The sequence below is a fragment of the Arvicanthis niloticus genome, chromosome 21, assembly GCF_011762505.2.
Source record: "Arvicanthis niloticus isolate mArvNil1 chromosome 21, mArvNil1.pat.X, whole genome shotgun sequence".
NCBI lineage: Eukaryota > Metazoa > Chordata > Mammalia > Rodentia > Muridae > Arvicanthis > Arvicanthis niloticus.
This window is the reverse complement of record NC_047678.1, coordinates 46,014,893-46,039,254: the sequence shown is the minus strand read 5'-3', so window position 1 is coordinate 46,039,254 and position 24,362 is coordinate 46,014,893. Positions and strand designations below refer to the sequence as shown.

The window sequence follows — 24,362 nt, the reverse complement described above, 5'->3', positions numbered from 1 at the left end:
CCGGGTCCCTCCTGGGTCTTCGGCGGCGTCCGTGTCGCGAGGGGAGTCTCGCCCAGTCGCGGGAAGCTGGCTTCTTGGACGAGTAGCGCCGTCGGGCGGAGCGGCCCGAGCCTTCCTGGAGTCGCGTTCCGTACAGCAATATGGCTGCGCCCAGGAACTAGGGATGCGAGGGTTTGTTTCGGAAAGGATGGCGGCCAGGGCCAGTTTTAGATGAGTGCTGTTTTCACAGTGCGAGCCTGGGAGGCGGCGCGAGGTTTCCTGACGGTGGGAGAGGCTGTCGAGTGCGGTGGCGGGAAGAGTCTGAAGGATATTTATTGTCAGGTTGCCCCAAGTGTTGTGGATTACCGCCGCCCAGCGTCGGAACTGCAAGCGGGTGTTACCAGTTCCCGGACGGTGGTGGCGGGTCCCTGGGCTATAATTTATATCCTGGATCTCGGAGCCATTAGCTAGAAATGTAGTTTGGGGCAAAGCAGTCTTTTGAGTTTGAGGTTCCCTAGCGCTCACATTGTCACTCCTCAGTTCACGTCCGGACCGGGAAACCAAAATCACAGGTATCACGAAGATCCCCATCACCGTTGTCAGCAGATACACTAGCCGGTGTTATGTTTCAGACTCTGTGAGCAGCAGTTGATGGGGATTATGCCATTTACTTCTCCAAACTAATGGCAACAGAACATAAAAATGATCTTTTTGGTCGGGCGTTGTGGTACACGCCTTTAATTTCCCCGTTCCGGAGGCAGGAGAGGATTTTTGTGAGTTCGAGGCCAGCCTGGTTTACATAGTGAGTTCTGGGACAGCTTGAGCAACATAAACACTATCTCAAAACAAAACAACCCCCAAACCCCTAAACAACAAAACAATTCTCCCCCAAACAAACAAAGCACACACAAGCAACCCCCAAAACCAAAGAATAAAAATTAAAAAATAAAAATAACGTTGAAGCTCAGTAAAATAAAGTAATTTAGCTCGAATGCGGGGCACACCTTTAATCCCAATACTTGAAGCAGAAACAGGTCCATCCCGGAGAGCATGTTGAATTTGAGGCCAGTCTGATCTAACTGTAGTGCTCCAGGACAACCTAGTGAGACCCTGCCTTTAAAAAACAAACACTAGTCTGTGGTCAATTGTGTAAGAAATTTGACTATACATACTATTAGATATGCCTTTAATTTATTTCTTATTCTGTGCTCTCTTAAGGTTTCCACTACATTATAATAATGCTGTATCCAGAAATGCAGAACATATTTTAAATGAAGATAAAGAAGTTCTGAAAAACCTAGTCACTGGAGTGTGGCTCAAACAGATTATAAACCTTAAAGTTCTGACCTAGCAAACTAGTTAAGTTGTGTGCTTCTGTATTTGTATTTCTGTATTTCTGTAAAGTGTATTTGGTTTGGCCCGAGCAGTCTTTTAATCTTACTGCTCCTCCACTGATATCGGTCAGAGTAATGGAATGACTTCCTGTGGCAAATGTAGCTTGAAAACACAGTGGCTTTCCTTGAAATTCTGTGGCCCTCTCTAAATAGGTTTATATCATTTAAAAAGGGTGGACTCTTGTAGGTAATTACTATCCTTTGACTTGACAGGACACTCACCTTTTAAGGATTTAGTGACTTGAATACTTGGACGGTGTGGACTAGTGCCTTGTTTGACCCAAGGACCAAAACAGGACCATGGACGGCACCAGAAGAAAAGAGGATCACACTAAAAAGCGTTTATCGTCTTTGGCTAAGTTGCCCGAACATCTTGAATGACCAATTTGAAATTAAAAGACATTTAAAGTGTTGCATTTTTCCTTCGAGTTGGTATGTACACACTCACCTTGTATGTTTAAACATAAAACCTACTTGTGTGTACAAACTACATCATTGAGATATAGGACATTAAGAATTTAATTACAACATTGGGTATCAAACCCTGGACCTCCCCACTGATCTATACTCCCAGCCCTAGTTCTGATTCTTGATTGTCAATTTTATCTAAAAGAATGTCTGTGGTGCACCGTTTGCCACCTGGGTGGTTACTGGATCATCTCTCTTTCATCAACAAAGTAAACTATCAACTTCCCCAGCATCAAGAGCCCTTTTGTAGTAAAAACAAGCCCACTTCTTCTGTCTACCTGGATTCTCTTCAGCTGGATCCCGTGTCTACTTTTGGAGCTCCTGTTCCGTGCTTTGCTCCTGACTCGGCTGTGTCAGGCAACGAGGAGGATGGAGGAAGTTGTGAAGTGATCACCCAGAAGTACGTTTTCCGATCTGAGCTATTTAAGGTCACCAAACCTTACATAATTCCAGCTGTTCACAAAGAGTGCCAACCAAGTAACAAAAACGAAAATCTAGTGACCAGTGATAAACCAGAGGTCTCCGTTTCCGTTGGGAAGGTAGGAAGTTTTAAACGTCTTTTTTTTTTTTTTTTACATGAAAAAATGTCATTAAGTATTTCAAACATCTTCCCATTTTCTTTCTTTCTTTCTTTCTTTTTTTTTGGGGGGGGGGGGTTTCGAGACAGGGTTTCTCTGTATAGCCTTGGCTGTCCTGGAACTCACTCTGTAGACCAGGCTGGCCTCAAACTTAGAAATCCACCTGCCTCTGCCTCCCAAGTGCTGGGATTAAAGGCGTGAGCCACCACCGCCCGGCATCTTCCCATTTTCTAAGTATAAGAAGTTTGTAATGCAGAAGGTGTTAACATATCCGAGAGCAATTGTGGGTTGCCCTCCAACACATTGTGTGGCGGAGGATGACAAGCTTCTTATTCTCCTGCCTCCACTTCCCAAGTGCTGGGATTCTAAGCAGGTGCCGTCAACCTACCTTTAATTATACTTTCTAACATCCTGCTATTTTAGAACAACACATTGCTTGTTTCAAAAATGTAAACAGAGGCCAGGAGAGACGACCCAGCAGGTAAAGGTGCCCGATGCTGAGCCTCCTGGTCTAATTTTGATCACAAGGGCCCACTTGGTGGGAGGAGAGAACTGCCTCCCAGAAGTTGTCCTCTGATCTCCACCTGGGTGTGTGGCTGTGCACCACTCCCCACAGCGCACAGCGAATGAATAAACAAATGTATTATAAATGTTTGTGAGAAAACCTCAAATAAACCAAGAGTCTTGAGACCTCGGATTCTTCAAAATCATGAATGTTCTTTTGTATCCCTTCCAGGTGTAGCAGATAAAAGTGAATTTATTCATCACAACTGGATTTTGTTACTTGCTTATATGCCTTTATGGAAAAACATGTTTTCTGCACACCATGCTCGTCAACTTTGTTTGTCTTGCCTTTGTGACTGTACATGTTACTCATGTGACTCTTAAGCCTCAGAATATAAATTGTCTGATACTCTGATAAACTGATAGAGTTGGCTATCCCATGAGCCTTTAGTCTGCCTCATCTGTCAGCTTCATTCTCCCAGGTCTCACTGCCAGCAAGAGTGGTAAACAGTACTGAATTAAAAAAATACACCTGTTTTTGCTTTAAAAATTTTTATGAAAAAAAAAAAATTCCAGTTCAGTGGGTTTTCAGGAATTTTAAAGGCCTCTCTTTTGGGAATAGGCTTGTATAATAAAAGTTTGAGAGAAGGGTATTTTTGGAACGTTTTCTAGTGATAAGAATAAGAAACCTTCTATGGAATATACATATTTCTAGGGGGATATTTAGAAAACAGCACCTGGTCCGACTTGTTCCTGGGCAGCCACCATGTTCCCGCTGCTCCTCGGCAATGACCAGGGCTCCAGCTAGCTAGATGAGCAGGCCCTGGCACGAATGAGACACCAGCATGGGGGATGGCTCTGCCAATCTACCACACTGTATCCACAAAGCTCAGCTGAACCCCAGCCAGTATCTGCCATCCTCACAGTACTCAGTAGAAATGAAACTCTTAAAGCTTAACGATTATCTAAAGGATTTATATATTTAGAAATGCTCAATCAACAAGATGCTCACACAATTAGAGTTGTTACCCAATATCTAACCTTTTGACAGAAGTTGCTACCCAGGACAGCTTTCAACCCATCCGTGGTTCTCCATGGCTGATAGCCTCCTCCTCCCCTTCCTCTTTTTCTCCCCTCCCCTTCCTCTCTTTCTCTCCCAGCTCCACCTCCTCTCCTGCTGCCTAATCACCGAGCTCCACTGCAAATACAAGTAGCAGAATAAGTATCCTGCTGCACATATTTATAAGGTTCTTGTGTTTGAGTGTATACTTTGGGGGCAGTTTTCCAGAAGTTTGAGTCTGATACAGGGTACACAGTCATAATTCCAGCACTTGGGAGGTAGAAGCAGGAGGATTAGGAACACAAGGCCACCCTTGGTTGTCCAGTGAGTTCATGGTCATCTTGGGCCATATTACATCCTCTCCCAAAAAATAAAACAGCCCCCCCCCCAAACAACAACTACCACCAAGAATAGACATTTGAGCATACTACACAGGATTAAATGATGGGAGTGGGGTTTTCCTTCTACCGTGTTGACCATTGGCCCTGGAGATTGCACTGAGGCTGCCAGGCTCAGCATCGAGCACCTTCAGTGTGTGCTTTAACCTTCTGAATGTGTTTCAGGAGAAACTCCATTTAGATATTGTCTTGTTGGGGATAAGAATGAATGATTTGTTCACTTAGCAAATGTGTGAGCTCTTTGCATCTATTTTTGTTCATAATGGTGAAACAAAATAAGCACAGTGCCTATATCTACTGTACCTTATAATTGGTTAAAAAATTAGGGAAGCATGCTAAGAGAGTAAGGAAGTTACTCACAGTAACCTAGTCCACTGTTGGAGGTACCTGAAATGCAGTCAGAAATGCATGTTTTTTTCTTGGACATGTTTTTCCTTTTCAACAAGTATGTATTGATTCATCTACATGTGAAGCATAGAAAAGAAAACCTCAGATGTATCACTGTCACTAATTCAGACCACCAAGCATTTGACTTTAGCTTGGGTAGGAAGTTGGGGTTTTTTGTCTGGTTGTTTTTAATGCGATGTCTAACTGTCTTGGACTCACTGTGTAGACCAGGCTGTTTGAAACTCGTGGCTCTGCCTCTGCAGTGCTGTGGTGATAGGTGCATGCTTGACAAACTTCCCATTTTAATGTGGAAGATACAGATCAGCATATGTGATTAATACTGTCATCATGAAATTTATCTTATTTCTGATATGCTAACGAAGTTACATAATTAGTCTAATCTTATATCTTTTTATGCCATTAGCCAACATATATTTTAGCCTGTTGAGAATTTGCTACTATGTGAATGAAGTTCCAGCCTGTGTCCCTGCTCTCTTGCTCTGTTGTATGGTATAGTCAGGTGCAGAATATTGCTAGTAAAATTGATATGTCTCTACCCCTCAGATCAATTCTAAAGGCCTTTAAACATTTCCATTTATTTATTGTGTGTGTGTAGGTGCACTTGTGTAATGTGTGCATCTGGAGGCCAGAGGACAGGAGCCAGCTCTGTTCTTGCAAAATGGTGGGTTTGGTGATAAGTGTCATCTTGCCAGCCCTCTAAATACCATTTAAAATATGTTAAAATTGATATCTGCCCCCCCCCTTCCCCCCGCAGTTTTGCTATGTTGCTAAGGTTAGTTTTGATCTTGACCCTCCTAACTCCTGGCTGCTGGGATTATAGCTGTACTTGGATGTGTTCTCTCTCTCTCTCTCTCTCTCTCTCTCTCTCTCTCTCTCTCTCCCTCCCTCCCTCCCTCCCTCCCCCCCCCCCCCCCCCCCCCCGCTATTTCTTTTTGAACAGGGTCCAGGTAGACCAGGCTGTTCTGGAATCCACTGTGTAGCAGAGGATGACTTTGAACTCCTACCCTTCCTGCCCCTACCTTTCATTTCTTGGTATTGCAGGCTTGAGATACCATACTTGTTTTTAAGATTCATTCCTTCCTTCCTTCCTTTCTTTCTTTCTTTCTTTCTTTCTTTCTTTCTCTTTCTCTCTTTTTTTCTTTTCTTCTGTTTGATTAATATGTATAAGTATTTTGCCTGTATGACCCTCTGTGCACCATGTGTATGTTTGGTGCCTGCAGAGGCCAGGAGAGGGCGTCGCATCCTCTGCAACTGGAATTATAGTCATAAGCCACCAAGTGGGTGCTGAGAACTAAACCTGGGTCTTTTGCAAGAACAGTGCTCTTAACCACAGGTTCTTTGCTGCAGCTCAGATTTTCTTTGATATCTTGTAGATGGTTCATGTACAGAAGAAAGTTGAGAGTAGTTATGTCATATGCATATAAGCTGATAGGTAACTGTGGCACTGCTTATGAAGAAGCACAGTTTTTATTCCATGGGCACTAGTACCCTTTGCATTGATTCTGATCTCAGTGGAACTTCTTACCTTTAAAAAAATAGATACAATATTAAAAATGTAGAAAAAAAATCTAGCAGGTTTCAAAATGTCAGCTTCGTGATAGACTACAACATTATTTTTTTCTTGTTACCCTCTCTTTAGAAGAGTAAAAGATGCATTGCTTTCAATCAAGGTGTATTGGATGCCATGGAGTATCACACAAAGGTAGGACGAACATATTGATCATGCAGTAAGATTAATGTGAAGTAGCATTAAAAAAAAGGACCAAAATAAATAAGACTGTATCTCAGAAATAAAGCATTTGTTTTGGTCAGAGTTAAAATTTGGTAGTGGTTTATTGTTTCTTCTTCATAATGAACATTTTAAACCAGTTCTGTTAACACTACACATGCTTCTATCAGCTCAGGTGGTTGATGGCGGTGACATTGTGTTGCTGGCTGAGTTCACGGAGGACGCGTCAGTGTTCTTACTGTCTCACGCTTCCCTTCATGTGTTGAATTTAGTTCAGCCACAGGCAGCTGAGCATAGACTGCTGTCTGACTGTATATTTGTGTATATGACATGAAAACAGAGAGTTATTTGGGGGTAAGAAGAGGACCAGTCTGGGAGAGTGGACCGAGGCTGTTTGATATGAGTCTGCAGGATAAGGTGCTTTTGCAGAGTCAGACCTGCTAAAAATTGCATAGACTGAATTAGAACTTTTAACAAGTCTGAACAATCTGTCTTGTCAGTATTGGAAATGATGTGAGGATGAAATATATAACATGGGAAATCATGAAGAGAATGCGGACAATTTACAGTAGGAAAAAAAATCCCTGAAAATAACAAGAAAATGTCCAAAATATTAAACACCAGAGTAAATATACGATGGCAGTAGATGGATAGCTGCATAGAGGTGGTCTGCAGAGGGCCAGCTTCCACGATCATATTTGATGCCTTGAACCATGATGAATTGTTGATTTCTTTTAATTAATTATTTTAGTTAGCCTAGAAAATAATGGGCTTATCATGACATTTATACCTATTTATCATTGTACTGTGCTCACGTCCCCTCTGCTGCCCATGCCCTTTCTAACCCCTCCTGCTAGCCCCTCCTCCCTCCAAGTTGTCTCCCTTCTTCCTTCGTGTCGCGCGTGCATGCACAGACAGACACACACACACACACACACACACAGATTTAAATAACAATATGCATATATATCATCAAATCTACACTCTGCATAAGGAAAAGCATGCATTATTTTGTTTCCCTTTCCCCCAGTTTTCTTTTCTTGGTCTGAACATTTGGTAGGTAGATTCAGATTGCTACTATAGAAGTCTTGGAATAATTAGATTATATATTGAATTCTTTTTTTTCCCCAGAAACTACCATTGTGTTTTTTATAGCTGCCACTAACAGTTCATAAAGGTTCCAATTTTTTTTTTATCAGAGAATTCTATTTTGTTTTGTAATTGCAGTGGTGCATAAAGGTTCCAGTGTTTTCACCAAAGCATTCTATTTTGTTTTGAAATTGCCATCCTAGTGGGTATGAATTCGATCTCATTGTGATTCTTTGTATCTTGATATTTTATATTTTTACTTCCATTGTGAGAAAAACGTTTTCTCATCTCCTGTGATTTCATCTTTGACCTGCATGAATTATTTAGAAGAGAACTATTTCATTTGCATTTGGGGTTGATCTTAGTATCATTTTTTTCTTGATTTTCAACTTAAGTCCTTTGGGGTATAAAAATAAATTCTAGATCTTTAAAGAGCGTTGTTTCATTGCCCAGCATATGAATTATCTTGGAGATTGCACTCTGGGGCGGGGGTAAAAAAGGATGTATGTTCAGTAGCTGCTGGGTGCAGCGCTCCTATGTGTAGGATTAAGAACTTCGGTATCTGTGCTATTTTTGTGTTGTTAATTGTATTTTTGTGTTAGTTGTTCTACCCTTACTGGGTAGTGTTTCGGGATATTTGATCACACTGTGAACCCTGAGATTGTGTTGTTTACTGGAAAACCTGTTTGTAGTTGTGGCGTGGATCAGCTCTAGCGCACACTTTTAATCCAAGAGCTTGCTGTTTATTGTTATCAGGATTAAATAAAGGCCACAATAGGTTAAGGGGTGGAACAAACAAACAGTTGATAGAGAGTGAGCATAGGAAAATACCATAAGGAGTAAGAGAAAGTCAGGAGGATGATAGAGAGATATACAGGAAGTTGTATGGAGGGACATTCATGTAGAAGTTAGGTTCTACCTCCCAGTCCCATGTGCCAGGAATAAGACTCAGACTCACAGTATGTTTACATATACCTTTGTCATATAGCTAGGCTCTGCTCAGACTAGAATCATAGCTTAACATAACCCATTTATTTTAATCTACATTATGTTGTATGACTGGTTACCTGTGCTCAGGTACCATGTGTCTGTCTCCTCACATCTTCCCAGGCAGATCTTCTGCCTGGCTCTATCCCAGAATTCTCTCTCCCCCTGGATGTCCCACCAGTAGGTTTTAAAGGATGGGTTTAGAACAATGTGTGTGCTCAGTATTTCTCGCATTCTGAGAGATGTGAGGTGTGATGCCCAGCACTCCTGTGAAGGCCGAGATTTTAGGAGGCGAACAGCTTAGTTGACTTCGATGTTTCATAGATGGTGGCAGAAGGTATGGGATGTCTGGGCCAGGACAAAGACCTTTGTATTTCTGCTTTATATTCACGGTGCCCTTTGTAGCGCGTATCCTACAAGAGTGTTGTGAGGCTTTTCTGTGCAGAGCACATGTGGTACTCATTTTTCTCATCACCACATCCAGATATCTGACAGAAACAACCTAAGCAAGGAAAATGCATTTTTGTCTCCAAGCTTCAGTGTTTCATAGTGTGACTGATTGTCGCACTACTTAATAGTGAGTTTATGCAGTGTGCTTCATTCTGTAGACTTCAAGAGTATGCTCTTAGTAGTCTTATAGTCTCATTATAGTATAAAATCACTCTACACCTAATAAAAGTGGATTTGAATATGTTAAGATATTCAAAGTACAGTAGAAATTCAATTATTTGAAAAATACTTTAAATTTAAATTAAATTATATTTTGTTTTTTATATATGGCTATTTTGTCTGCATGCATATCTGTGTACTATATGTATGCCTGGTGCCTTTGGAGGCCAGAGAGGGTGACAGATCTCCTGAAATTGGATTGACAGGTGGTTGTGTGCGACTGTGTGGGAGTTGGGAATTGAACCCAGATCTGCTTTATTAGCAGCCAGTGCTCTTAACTGCTGAGCTATCTCTCCAACCCCTGGAAAATGACTTTAAAACCAGTATCATTTTAATGTACTTCAAACAATTTTTTTTTAAAACAGATCAGAGAGCTGATTTTGGATGGATCTTCACAGTTAATCCAAGAAGGTCTCAGAAGTGGTTTCCTTTCCCCACTTGTGGGAAAGCAGGATGGCAGTAGTGGACGCATCACTTTGCCACTTGATGCCTGCAATTTGTCAGAGTTATGCGAGATGGCAAAGCATTTGCCTTCCTCAAGTGAAATGGAGCTTCAAACGCTGCAGTTGATGGGAGATGATATGTCTGTTATTGAGCTGGATTTATCCTCACAGATCGTTGAAAATAACTCCAGCTTTTCCAAAGTGATTACTCTAATGGGACAGAAATACCTGCTGCCGCCCAAGAGCAGCTTTCTTCTGTCTGACATTTCTTGTATGCAGCCGCTTCTTAACTGTAAGTAGCTTATGTGTTTTAGGACAAGATAATTTTTCTTTTGTCTCAGAAGTTAAGAGTATGAACTTTGAATGTAAGTTCACTTCTAAAATGTTGACTTTTGCTCTGTTGTTTATCTTTGAGACAGAGTCTTATTAAGAAACCCAGGCTGGCATCGAATGTGTTGTTCATCCCAGGATGGCCTTGGCATCTCAATTTTGCCTTAGTTTTCTAGGTGCTAGGGTTACAGATTCAGAATTCAGAGGTTCAGAGTTACAATGTCTTTGAATAAATCCCATAAACTCTTCAGTTGTATTGCAATGTATTTGTGTTTATTATGAAAGTCCTTTCTTGGGCTGGGTCTGCAGATCAGCTGAGCATGCCCAAGGCCCCAGGTTAAAAAAGAAAGTATTGTACTTTTGAAATGCAGTAATTTCTTATTATCATTGTGTATGTCTATTATGTGTGTAGAGATCAGAGGTCTGTTTTTTGGAGTCTCTTTGCCCCTTCCAGTCTTATGTGCATTCTGGAGAACCAGCCCAGATTAGCACTTTTGGTAGTCTTTACCTGCTGGTCATCTTGCTCGTTAAACTTTTTTGTCTTTGTGTGTGTGTGTGTGTGTGTGTGTGTGTGTGTGTGTGTATGGTGTGCATGTGCAACTGCTTTAATTATGGGGAACATGTTTAGTTTTGTTTTTGAGGAATTCTGCATATTCAGACCAGAACTTTGCTTATGAGAGTGTGGGATGTTCTCAGTCTCCATGTTTAGCTCTTAGGCTCGTCACATACAGAGGGTGTTTCTGAAATTGTGCTTTTGATTTCAGGCAATAAGACATTTGATGTAATTGTGATTGATCCACCGTGGGAGAACAAATCAGTTAAAAGAAGTAACAGGTGTGTGGGACCACTTACCTGTCAGATTATGTTCCAGAACTGCAGTCCCTTGTACATTCTGGTTTGGTACACTTTAAACATGGTATCTGTTATCTGATGCTACTAACATGCTCCCATCAAAAGATTAATTTCCTTAATTCTAGGTACTTAAACTGGAGGTGATATATGTGTCTCTATATATTAGTTATCCATAACTGATATAACAGGGTCTGTAGCTATCACTGAGGCCTGAACCATTCATGGCTGGCTCAGTAACACCAAGGCTTCCCTGTGCCTTCATCCTTGTCACATTTTGAAACTTACATATGTGCCATACTTTTAGTTTATAACAAAATGCTGGGAGTGAGTTCATCTACTCCATCCTCTGTTTGTATTTGTAGTTTACGTCGCCTCGTAGGATGAGCTCTGTTAAGTACCAGGATGGCATTTTCTTTTAGTAACTTCCTTATAACTCGACGACACTTGCCCTCTACTTAATGAACGCTTCCAGTTGCATTTCTCCTCAGCTTTCAGTTTCCCAGACATAATGATTCCTGATTTGTTGTAAACTCAGACTGAAGTTCTTCTTTAAGAATTATCTTTAGCTTACTTAGGAATATGCTAACAATGTGTGTGATAGTTCTCTTTTTAAGTTGTAAAAGTTGTGCAAAGAATTCATGTATCTATTCTGAGTGTACATATCTCTTTGTATCTCTATATATGTCTATATATTTTTATGAAATATATAGACTTGAAATACAGACTGAAATATAAAAACTTGAAATAAGAGAAAGTTGTGGAATCACCATATAGATGCTAGAAATCAAACCCACATCCCCTGGAAGAGCAGTCAGTGTTCTAAGCCACTTAGCCATCTCTCCAGCCCCCAAATAAGAGAAAGTTACTCTTAAGATTTTGGTTTATATCTCAAAGAGGCAGAGCTGCTGCACATCTTCATCGTAATGTGGCTGTCAAGTAGATAACTGGCAGTAATATGAAGCTCCTGTGGACACATCAGTGTCATCTGTGGGATGGACATATTAGTGTCATCTGTGACTTTATTCAGAGTTCACTCACAGATATGTGGTAGCAAGCCTTTGTAGCACGCAGAAACCATGATCTTGTTCTGTGCTGAGATGTATGCTCTCAGGGTCCAGTGGTTCCTCTGTGACTCATAACTGCACTGTAATAACAGGTAGTAAGTTCTGTGAAATTTTCCGACAGATTGTTGAGTCTAAGGTGATTTTAGGGATGAATAGTTGGTTTTAAAAGTGGGTTCAGTTGTGAAAACTGCCTTCAAACTTTGTAGTTCATCTAGCTATGGCAATACATTTCAGTTCTCATGGACACTTAAACCTAGGTATAAAGTTGCTGTGCCCTGTGATGAATCTATTGTTAAAAATTTGAGATACCAGGAGTATGAAAATTTCCTTAGCTCCAAACAGTTCAGTTAAGCAAAGTTAAGGAATCTGAAGCCATTGAAAACATGTCAATGCAGAGTTTTGGCCTCACGCTTTTCCTACTGTGACAGAAGAGTCTCTAAAAGTCTTCCCTGTGATAAGAGATAGCTGCTGTGCTGGGAGTGTGATGCTGGATGGCAGGAGCCCAGGGGCAGGCAATCTGGGTTCTTTCACTGTTTATCTGCTTAATAAGAAAGGTTTGTCAGCCATTCCTGACTCCTTTAATGTAGTGCTATCTACATCAGAAACCAGAGGTCTGAGCCAGCCCTCTGGAGACTCATTTTTTTTTTTTCTAAGTGAGTAGAGTTGTACAAGTTTCTTTGGAGTTGATTGAATAATGAAACAAAGTGGCAGAAGTGGGAAGACTTAAGTCCATGTGTCCCTAACCTAGTTACTGGTGGGAGGAAATTGACGAAATCCCCATTAGAAGCAGCTTACAGAAGGAAAGGTATGATTTTGGCTCATGCTTTTAGAGATGTCAGTCCATCATATTAGGAAAGGCTGGCACCTCTTTTCACAGCTTTAGGAGCATGTAGCAGCAGACAGGAAGTAGAGAGCACTAGGTTGGGACCCTGGGGTGGGCTTAGCCCTCCAAGATTCCCCACCCCTCCTATTGATCTACTTCAGCTAGCTGGTTTCCACCCCTAAGGCTCTCTAGTCTTTAGAACAGCACCACAATCCAGACTGAACACTCAACAATGAGCCTGCAGAGGTGCTGTCTTTTCATTGGATGGGAGACAGTCCAGGCTTAAAACAATACTTGGGCCTGCAAGATGGCTCCCTGGCAAAACACAGTCACCTTCAAGTCTGATGACCTGACTTTAGTTCCTGAAATTCACATGATGGAAGCAAAGAACTGATTCCCTCAAATTGTTCTCTGACCTCCACACACACCTTACAACAGGTACACACCTATACCAATGAACAAACAAACAAGTTATTTTTAAAAGCTTGATACATCCTCTCTTCTCCCTCCTTTCTCTGTCTCTTTCATTTTCCTTGTCTTCTTTTCAAATTGTATAATCCAAGAATGCTTACAGGTTGATAATGAACTGCCAGGGGGTTAAAGCTGCAGAAGCAGGTGAGTGACTGACATGACAGGATGTTGGAATCTAACTGAGAAGAGAGTTGGGAGGATAAACTTCACTAGACAGTGTCATACATTTTCCTGTAGAGAAGATGTGTGGATGTACATAGATACAGTATATAAAGAGGGAGGAGGTATTTGGTAGGTGAAGAGACTTGGTGGCTTTTATTTTCACTAAAGTCTGAGATAACTTCATCTGCCAAGGTATAGGCAAAGGACCTGAAAAGCGGTGAGGATTTTGCAGTATTTAAGGGTAAATCCATGATTGTTTTGAGAATTTGAGAATAGATTCAAAGTTTCTCTGGTGCTGTGTTTTCCTTCATTTATCTGTATGAAGAAGTTGAATTCCATTGTGGTATTGGTATGTATGGGGGTATACTTGAGTGATGGAGTATGTGCTTTGCATGCACGGGGCCTGGGTTCAGTCCCTATGATATGCATGCATGATGACAAGGCCTAGCTTGTGTAATTAGAATGGGGGGTTGGAGGGTGAGTGTAGTTGTTTGTATAGGTGGATTAGCAGTTTCGTGTGTATTATATGGGTTGTGCTTTGAAGTTGCTCAGGAGAGTGTCAAAGCTTTCCTTTTAGAGGTAGAAGGATCTCAGAGATTCAGCACATTGAATATTGAAAGTGAGGATAAAGTGTGTTCACTGAGGAAGGTTTGGGGCTAGTATGGCTGGGTAACACACCTCTTAAAGAGAAGGGGAGGCTTTGCCAAAGTTGAAAGAATCTAGAAGCAACGATGGGACATTAGAATGCAGCTTGTCATCTCCAGTTGTATGGGATGTTGGAGAAAGAGTTGTATTTGTTTGGATATTTATAGAGCAAGTTATGTGATTTAGCCAAACAAGGTTCCTTTATATTGTTAATGGCCAGGAGGCATAAGACAGTGGGCCTATAAAATGAGACAGAGTATGAAGACTTGAGAGAGCCCAGGGGAACTGATAGAATAGGAAGACAGGAGTGCAGTGGTTGACAGGGCCTTGGAACTGTAAAGGGAAGGTGAGGTTGTGTGAGGTGACAGGTGAGCAAGGGGTCAGCAGTGTGTGTAAGACATGAATCTTACACACTTGAGGCTTATGAACTCGAGGCTTACACACTTGAGGCTTACACACTTGAGGCTTACACACTTGAGGCTTACACACTTGAGGCTTACAGTGGGGCAGCTCCTTGCTGAAGTCATCCTGCTGTTGCATACCTGGCCTCATAGCCAGTGCTGCTTTGTGTCAAGTGATGTTACCATTTTGTTATTGGGACATCAGTTTCAAGCTCACTCTGATAGGGCTCCTGTGAAACACAGGATGACCAAATCCAGACAGTATTTGTTTAATTCTGAATGAGAGAAAAGACATATTAGATGTGGTAAAATCATCAAAATGCAAATCATATGAAATTAAAAAACAAAAAACATACATCCTGGCAATTTAAAACTAGTAAGATAGAAAAGTTGGTACATGTTTAAGTGCCAGTGTGTCCACCAGGTGTCAGTGTGACTCCATATTTAGCCACACATGCATAGGTTCCCAGACCTTTGTATTTGTGGGGTCTTTTTCCTGCTTATATGTCTTTCTTGGGGTGAATTTTCTTACAGTTTTTTTTTTTTGTTGTTGTTGTTGTTCATTTTTAGGTACAATACTTTATCACCAAATCAGATAAAGCGAATGCCTGTCCCTAAGCTGGCTGCTGCTGACTGTCTTGTCGTTACTTGGGTGACCAACAGGCAGAAGCATCTGTGTTTTGTGAAGGAGGAACTATATCCTTCATGGTCTGTGGAAGTTGTTGCAGAATGGTACTGGGTAAAGGTGAGTTCAGAAGTTAGCTCTGCCTGTTAGCTCAGCGCCACTCTCCACTCACTGGAGAAACTGACTGTTCTCAGTGTGTCCACGGCACTGTTGTCCTCCTCAGGCTCTGATGAGAACTGTCCATGCTTTGTATCTAAACACCCCTCTTCCTGCTCTCGAGGTGCTTATGCTATGTCTCTGTAGTGGGGTCCCAAACTGCTGGCCTGTTGTTTTATTAAACAAAATCTTAACCATTCAATTTTACCAGTGAAGAGTTGGGAGCCAGATGCTGGGGTGAAAGCCTGCTAGCTCAGAGACAGGGAAAGCACCCAGCTGAGCTTCTTCCTCAGCAGACATCCCACAAGAAATCCCCTCTCTCACACCATCTCAAAAAAACTCTTTCAAACTGAATGTCCCTCCCTCCTATTTCCTGCTTCTCTCTCTCTCCATCCTTCTGACTCCCTCTTACTCCCGGTGGTTTTTCTTGATACTTCTATGTTCACTTCCTATCAGCTGATTACATGCTCTGCCTCTTGACCTATGGTTGAGTTTATTTAATCCTGTTTACAGTATTCAAGCAGAAAGCTCTTGGATTAAAGGAAACAGTTTTTTCCAGTAAATAATACAGTCTCGAGATTTACAGTGTAGTTGAATATCCTGCACCATTGGCCTTGGGAAATCAAGGAGAGATCAGAATAAAGTTACAAAAAACCTCTAGTTTATTAAAAAAAAATTTGTGTGCACACACATGTGCACACCCAGCCACGTGACAACTGTAGTTGCAGTAACAGGAAGTCAGGACTGCCTTGCCTTTACGCTGTCCTCCATGCACCGGAATCTCATTGTCCTTTGCATTACCCATGGTTCCCCCTGTTTATGGGGATGAGGGCAGAGGAGAGCAAGAGCATTGTGGAGAGTTTGGGACGGTGCAGGGACCAAGAATCTGTCATTCTATGGTTTTCCCCCTTGAAACAGAGTCTCCTGTAATCCACCTTGTCTTGAACTTGCTACGTAGCCAAGGATGACTGTAAACCTATGTAGCATGGCTAGCTACCTTCTAGGCTCCCAGTCCCTGTTTTATTTTCTTTTGGAGATAGGATCCTTCCTTCTAAGCTGCCAGGTTAGAACTTATAGTCCCCAGAGCCAGCCTCTGCACCAGTCCTTTCTACCTCATCACCTCCCCACTTTCTTCCCTGACTAAATTGTGACTTTGACACTCTGCTGTCTTATTTGTGGAAGGCTTGAGTTTTAACTACTGGGTCACATGGCTGGTAATCAGTGGATGTCACTTGAGCAAATTAATGACTGAATTCACGATGGCCTGGTTTCCAGGAATGAGTAGAGATTGTTTATGTGCGAGATGACAATACAATGTCTTTAAAGTATCCATGCTGTGTGAGTGTTCAAACAGGCCTTATAGCTGCACTGTCCAGTATGGTAGCTGCTGTGACACTTAGCTCTCCAGCGCTTGATGTGTGCCCTTCAGATAGAGAGGTACTGTTGAGTGTTAAATCTGTGCCACACTTGAAAGACCCACTACAGAGGAAAAAAAGATCATACATCATGATACCTTTTAAAAAACTGATTGCATGTGGAAATTCTGTTTTAGACATGGCAGATTAAATGCAATTAAAGTAAATTACCTTGCATTCTATTTTTTTAAACTTCTTTCTAATGTTGTCACTAGAGAATTTAAAATTATCCATGTGGCTTGCATTTGTGTCTCATACACTATGTTTTATTGGACAGTGCTAGCCTGGAGGTTTAATAACTTCTCTTTTTGCTAGAAACTGTATAATGATGGTAAAAAACAGCTTTCCTTGGTTTCTTCCTTTCAGATCACAAATTCAGGAGAGTTTGTGTTCCCATTGGATTCTACACACAAAAAGCCTTATGAATGTCTTGTACTGGGCAGAGTTAAAGCAAAAACTGCTTTAGCATTAAGGTAAGAAAAGCAATTTTTCAAAATTATATAAATATAAACTTTTGAAATTAATACAGTGATCATTGATTTTCCTTAATTTTTATACTTTTGAAATCTGAAAGTGGCCCAGAGCTGAAAAGTATGTTATATAATAAATAAAAATTTATATTAGCTTTTGTTTTATCAAGGGCATAGTAGCTATTATAAAAAACGACATTCTAAAAATGTTTGAATTTTTAAATTGATTTATCTCATCGATTCTATTCCTAAATTTATTTATTACCAGAATTAGTTACTATTTGAAAGGCAAAAAAATTAATGCAACTGTAACATATAATTAAAAATTATCCTTTAAGTAATAGCTGGCTATTTTGTTGTGTTTTAATTAGGAGCGCAGATGTAAGAGCACCCCCTGTCCCAGATCAGAGGTTGATTGTCAGTGTGCCCTGTGTTCTTCACTCACACAAACCGCCTCTTACCGGTATGTTTCTGTGAAGCAGAACTGTTAGAATTTGAAACTATTCAAAGAAGGATTGAATTTAGTATTTGAATGTTCGGTGGGCTTATGAACTGGATGTTTGTTTTAAGATTCTGAAGTGTTGTAGAAAATTCACAGCAGAGTTTATGAGCTAGGACATAGGCTGGTGTATATTACCTCAGGTTTTCTTGACTGTGTCCCTCCAGTTCTGGCCTTGACAGGTGAAAGCGGTCAGGGCCTCAGAGGATGCGGTTCAGCAGGTGGCCTTGTGTTGCCCTCAGGTTTAGGATTCAGAGCCAGAAAATCTCTTGCTTGTTCTAAAACCAGGACCCCAGCATAATAATGGCGGTGTCTAGTATCCTCTGAATGTGGTGATTATTTCTTCTGAAGGCAGACTGCCATTACGTAACATGGGGGAGGCAGCTGCTGAGGCGGTGGCTCCCTCAAGCTGAATGCTCAGGGTTCCCCTCCTCGTTTGCTGTAACTGAGCAGCAGGATCAGTGGTGAGCGTTGGCCCTGGGCATCGGCCCCCCTGTGTGTGAATCTTGGCCTCTGGCAGGTTATCTGAGTTCTTCCCCTGCCAGCCTCATTCCAAGAGTGAGTAAGGATACCAGTACTGCTGAGTGGTAAGGACTGCTTTCAATGCTTCGAGTGTGTTTAAAAGTCAACAAATGCTCAGGTTTTCAAAGTCCAGTTTAGTCATGGAAGCCCTTGAGAGTCTGAATTTGATAACGAACGTTTATTTTTTTAGGTAACTTCTTTAGGAAAATACTTTATTAATCTGATCATTACTACTTAAAAAGGAAGGCAAATACAAAACAAAGAAAGCCAGCAAACAGCAAGAGAACTTCTATAAGCTGCCACTCAAGAGAGCTATGATCTGCTTATCATTTTCACTTTTGCAGGATATAATTCATAAGCTAGGAAAAGAAAACATAAGAAAGTACGCTTAGGGGAGCTGGGGTGATGGCTCAGTGGGTAAGAGTGCTTCAGGTCATTCATGTTCATGTAAAAAGCCAGGCCGGTATTTGTGCCAATAAGTCCCTCATTAGGAGCAGAGACAGGTGCTTCAGAGAGAGTTGCTGGCCAGCCAGTCTTGTTAAATGCTGTGCTTCCAGTTCAGTGAGACACCTTGTCTGAAGGGAGTATGGCAGAGATCCATGAATGAGATACCTGCTCTGACCTTGGCAAGCACACTATGGTATTTACATGCTCTGTGCTTGTACAGGACTGTAGAGCACAGATACACATGCAGACACACCACAAACAAGGTGAAGTAGATGCACAGACAGACACACCACAAACAAAGGGAAGTATACTCAGGGGTTTTGTTACCTTGGATAACTTTACAAAGGAGTCCTTACAGTACCTTTAGTTTGAGAAATAGCCATATGTGTTTGATCATTCTTTGGCCTAGAAGATCCTCTGAAACCTCACTTTTGGGACTGCAGAAATGCTACCAATGTAGTCTGTGACCTGGATGAGAGTGAACTTTACTGCTCCTTGAGAAAAAACAAATTCAACATCAGTTGTACTTTAAGGAAATCTAATTTGTATACTTGAATTTTGTTTATCATGTGGTATGTACCAGAGCTTAATTTATAAGCCATTTGTCTTAGGGTTTATAGTTTGCTGTAAAAGATTTACAAAAAATCCATAATGCCCTAAGCCTTTTATTCTTAAATAAATTTTAATCTATTTGTCATTTCATTTAAAATACAATAAAAATATGTTTAAAGATGACTCTTAAGAGAAAAGATTTAGTCTTGCTTGGAGTAGTCTATAACATGTAGTTTGGCTGTCCTCCCAGTAGAGAGCAGCACAGACACATTTTAGAATAAAAAAAAAAAAAACGTATCAACCCAAAGTTGTGTTTGTGGGGAAAATCTGAATGACTTGGTCTAGTTAGTCTTCAAGCCTTGGTTATGTGGTAATACAAGTATTTGTAGTATCTTTTGTTTTTGAGTTTATGTAAGTTTAGCGTATGTGTTTTAGCTTAGACAGGTACTAGTTAAAGCTATTAGAAAGTAACTCAAAGATTCCTGTGGTGCATTTTACAGTGAAATCAAAACCCTAGAAGTTTGCATGATAGTCTATGCATAGTACTTAGAATTTTTTCCTGTGAATCTTAATAAACTGTTTGATGTGTACTCAAAACATGAATTGTTTTCTTTTGCTTCAAAACCTCAAGATATATCTTTTTAATTAAATTATAAATAGAATATAAATATAAAATACAAGTATAAAATATATTTTTTTAAAATTGTAAAATAATTTTTATATGTATAGGTGTTTTGTTTACATGTTTATCTGTATACTTTATATATCCCAGATGCATGCAGAGGCCAAAAGAGGGCATTGCATCCCCTGGAACTAGAGTTACAGATGGTTGTGAGCCACCATGTGGTGCCAGGAATCAAATCCTGCTCCTTTGTAAGAGCAGCTAATGTTTATTTTGTTTGTTTGTTTTTATTGAAAACATTCCATTTTCATACAATATATCTGGATCATAGTGTCACCTACCCCCACCCCCATCCTCCTAGTTCGTCCCACTCCCCCCAGTTCCTGTCCTCCCCTTCCCTGCCCTCCCTTCCCCTCCCTTCCCCTCTGGATCCCTTCCTCCTCAATTTCTCATTGAAAAAGAACAGGTCTCAAAGAGACAACAACTAAACATGACAAAATAAAATGCAATAAGATTAAGCAAAACTATTACATCAAAGTTGGACATGGCAACCCAACAGGAGGAAGAGTCCTAAGAGCAAGTAAGAGTCAGAGACCCACTCGCTCTCACAGGTGAAGCAAGTGTTCCTAACCACTGAGCCATCGCTCCAGCCCCATCATTAAGAGAACATCTTTGTGCTAAAAGACTGAGGAACTGAAGTCAAATCTTACATTACTATACCTTAGACCATATTAACTTCTAGAAAGTAAAAGGAAGGTTTCGGGGTTTGTCCTTTAGGTCTCTAGGGAAATCTTTCTGTTTCAAGTTGTCCAGTGTTTAATTCCATACTTATGTAAGTAGAATCTTTTATGTCAGCATTGAAACTTATCAAAAGCCTAAATTTGAGTTAGTTTAATTGCAGGCAATAACAGCTTTTAATTTCACTTTGATTTTTGATAATTAATAATGTTACTCTTGGACAAAGAATATTCTGAAATTCAAAATGTTTTTAATAATAGTATAATAACATAATTTTATTAATTACTCGAGAGTTTCATAGGATATATTTTTATCCTATTTCCTTCCCTCCTCTCTCTCTCCCCAACTTCTAGATCCACCCCTGCTATGTTTTAAATTTTACAGTTGTTATCTCTTAAATCTTTTGGTTATTTCTAAAGAAGCCACAAGGCTGGAAGTATTGGTCAGGGTGGAGTGTGTGGGTAGCTTGTACAGGGCCCTGGGCTGGGTCCTTACTTCCCAAGGAAAACAGAGAACCTGCAGCAGCCTGCCTGTCATTCTTAGAATCTGATAGGCTTCTAAGACCAACCTGACATAGCAACCTTGAACTGTGTTCTACGTGCTAAAGTGCTTTCTTCCTGGAACTATTTTTATATCCAGTTCCTGTTACGTGGTTTGTAGAGCAGCCTGAACATGATCAGGGTTACAGTGATTTAGTTGTTTGTCCTCTAAGTGAACGGGCTTTTAAAACAAGTTGCTGTGGCCTTCCTTTCTCTCAGGCAGTGTGGACCACAGTTATGCAATGTTTTCTCCAACAAAAGATGGTTTTTCAGTGTAGTAGTTACGAATATTTAGAAAAGGACTCCTTAGTTGAATGGCATGGAATTTAGGCAAAGAGCTACAGTGTGAAAGCAAGGGAGAGCCTTAGGACTGGCAGGTTACAGCTGTGGGGCTGTCCTGGATGCTTTCCAATACTGGGGTCTGCGTACGGCTCTTTGCTTAATTCTTTCACTAAGGTATGTGCTAAAACTAAACTTACAGCTTATCTTCTGTTTTAAAGCAGGTTGTCCCCATATTTTCTTTTTTAATGCATGGATTGCATTTACTAAAAAAATAAAGAATATGAGTTCTCAGGAGATGTGTGAGAGGATTGGAAGACTGGAGGGTCAGTGTGTGGGCGTCACAGCCCTCGCTTCTCATCTGCAAACGAAAGCAGGAAATCAGAACCAGAGCAGGTACAACGGAGCTGCTCCCAAGCCTGCAGATGCTTGCTTCTCTGCTTCCTGACATGAAGAGCAGAGCCGCCATGACATGTTTGACTCTAATCTGCTGTCTGTTTTAAAAACTGAAATATCCACCTCTTCTACTCTTCTCTGTTTTTTAAAAGAAAAATCTGTTTCTTTCTTAATATTGATTTTTTTTTTTTTTTTTTTTTTTTTTTTTTTTTACAGAAGTTCTGAAAGACTACATCAAGCCAGGTGGCCAGTGTTTGGAATTGTTTGCTCGAAATTTACAGCCAGGTTGGATGAGTTGGGGCAACGAAGTCCTCAAGTTTCAGCACATGGATTATTTCACTGCTCGGGAGTCTGGATGCTGACTGTAAAAGTTGTGCTGTCTTTGCCCCAGCTCCTTCCTTCAAACTCATTTCCTCTTGTACCAGTCAGTGTGCTCAGACATATGAACTTTTACACCAATCATTGTGCTCAGACATGTGAACTTTTACACCAATCAGTGTACTTAGACATGTAAGTTTTATACCAATCAGTGTGCATAGAAATGTACATACATCTCCTACAGCCCTTTGCAACGAGTCTCTTCCTTACCTGATCTATGGCAAACAGTGGTTTGTCTTCTCACATTAGTGTTTCCTGCTTAGGAACGCCTGGATATTCAGTCATACAGTGCAGAAACCGTTGCATCTGGCTTCTCCCACTTAGCATTCAGGAAAACCACCAACACTGTTTATAAACCACTCCCTGCTTGCTTAGGAGACTTAGACTGAAAGTACTTGGACAAGCTTGTTTCCCCTACTCACTGATTGCATCAGACATCAAGTTTGAGGGCGTAAGGCTAGTATCTTTTATTATTCCTTTAAACTGCCAGTTGAATACAAGGCTCATTAAATTATTAAATATATTCCTTTAAGCTTTTTATGGAGTTTACCTGTCTAAATTTTTTCGTTTGTTTGTTTCCATGCACCAGATATCCTGACCCGCACCTGACTTTCTGCCTTAAAAATAAAACCAAGGCTACCCCTAGCTTGAGACTGGCTTAGTTGTTGCCCTTGCTCTGCCCCCCCTGTGGGATTTACCAACGGTGTCCATCCCAGTTCTCAAACTCATCCCCTTGGGGTCCCAGATCTCCCTTTTCAAGCTCCCCACTTTAGAGACAGTTTATCTTTTGGGACTGACTCTCACTATGTAGCTCAGGTTGGCATCCAACTTTAATCTTCCTACACTGGGTTCCAGGCTTGCATCACAGTACCAGGCCCTGCCCTAGATGTAAATTCTGAAAGGATTTTTAGTTTCAAGAACACATGAGGTTAAGGCTTTTCTACTGATATGATTCAAAAGATTATAAGTATTTCAAAGGGCCATTCTATGTTTTTTTCTTTTTTTTCTCCTTTTTTTTAAAAAAGTATTATTTCTATGTATTTGGGTGTTTTGTTTGTATATATGTATGTGCCTGATGCCTGCAGAGACCAAAAGAATCATTTGATTCCCTGGAGTTACAGATGGTTGTGAGCCACCATGTTCTTTAGAAGAGCCACTGGTGCTCTAAACTGCTGAACCACCTTCACCCTGGGCCTTACATTGTCTAAAGGGGTTTCCATGTCCCCTCACTTTTCCTTTCATGCACCACTGGCTTGTTTCAGGCCCGGGGTTTTCCACTCTCACCCCTGTTCCTGAAATGACTCTGAGACTTAATTATTTATGAATAAATGCCTAGACCATAAGTTTTGGCTCATTTCCCAACTAACTTGTAACTTAGATAATCTGTTTATTCTAGTCTGTGTCTGCCACATGGTTGGTTACCTCTCCTCAGTTTCATATATCCATGTCCTCCGAGTCCAGGTGGCAGATTTTACTGCTTTTGACTATTTCCCAGAATCTTTTCTTTCTCTGCCGAATGTCCCACCTTCTATTTCCTGCCTCAGCTAATAGGCCATCAGGTTTTTATTGACAGCTGATGTTTCCACACAGTACATAAGAGATTCTCTCTACAACTTGTCACATCCATGGAAGTACCAAAGCACTGTGCGTAGTTCCCAGTTTACCAGTCATCTTGCTTTATCCTCACTACATGCTTGTGAAGATAGAGCTAAAATTTGGGAGCAGGTCCTCAGGATTACTGGTGTGGCTAGAGACTAAGAATTGGATTCTATTTGGTCTTCTTACCGAAGGTACTATATGTTGTCCCATTTGCTGATGGGCCTGAGGTGCTTATTCATTTTCAGTTTTAAAAATTTTTCTGCTTATGAGTGTCTTGTTTGCATGTATGTGTGCTACATGTATGCCTTGTGTCAGCAAAGGCCAGAAGAAGATGTTGGATCCCCTAGAACTGGAGTTACAGGTGGTTGTGAGCCACCACATGTGTGCTGGGAATTTGAACAGCAAGTATTCGTAACCATAGAGCTGTCAGGGCTGGAGAGATGGCTCAGCTATTAAAGGCTAGGCTCACAACCGTAGAGCTGTCTCTCTAGCCCTGAACCTGGGATCTTAACAACAGTCGTATTAGCTCCTACTCAAAGGGCTCATTGTGTGTGTGCGTGTGTATGTGTGTGTGTGTTTAGAATATTTCTTACATTATCATGGGAACATACCCTTTTCAGCGTGCTGTAGTCTCAGTTTTCTTAAGTTCCTGACACAGTGTTTCTTGTTAG

At 40.9% G+C, this 24,362-nt stretch overlaps 1 protein-coding gene across 8 annotated transcripts; it reads left to right on the top strand.

The window, feature by feature from the left end:
* The first annotated feature begins 31 nt into the window (after positions 1 to 31).
* On the top strand, positions 32 to 22,632 carry Mettl4 (methyltransferase 4, N6-adenosine). 8 transcript variants are annotated; one of them, XM_076917729.1, is made up of 11 exons: positions 36 to 171; positions 1,198 to 1,337; positions 1,587 to 2,380; positions 6,429 to 6,491; positions 9,629 to 9,998; positions 10,801 to 10,870; positions 15,025 to 15,199; positions 17,017 to 17,123; positions 17,492 to 17,583; positions 21,540 to 21,714; positions 21,931 to 22,632. In XM_076917729.1, the coding sequence occupies exons 3-11, from the start codon at positions 1,988 to 1,990 to the stop codon at positions 22,226 to 22,228; spliced, it is 1,743 nt and encodes a 580-aa protein (XP_076773844.1). In that variant the 5' UTR covers positions 36 to 171; positions 1,198 to 1,337; positions 1,587 to 1,987; the 3' UTR covers positions 22,229 to 22,632. The 8 variants fall into 8 exon arrangements, with proteins under 8 accessions (XP_076773845.1, XP_076773842.1, XP_076773846.1 ...); XM_076917730.1 differs by lacking the exon at positions 1,198 to 1,337 and having other exon boundaries at positions 32 to 171; positions 21,543 to 21,714; XM_076917727.1 differs by lacking the exon at positions 1,198 to 1,337 and having other exon boundaries at positions 32 to 171.
* Positions 22,633 to 24,362: the final 1,730 nt, after the last annotated feature.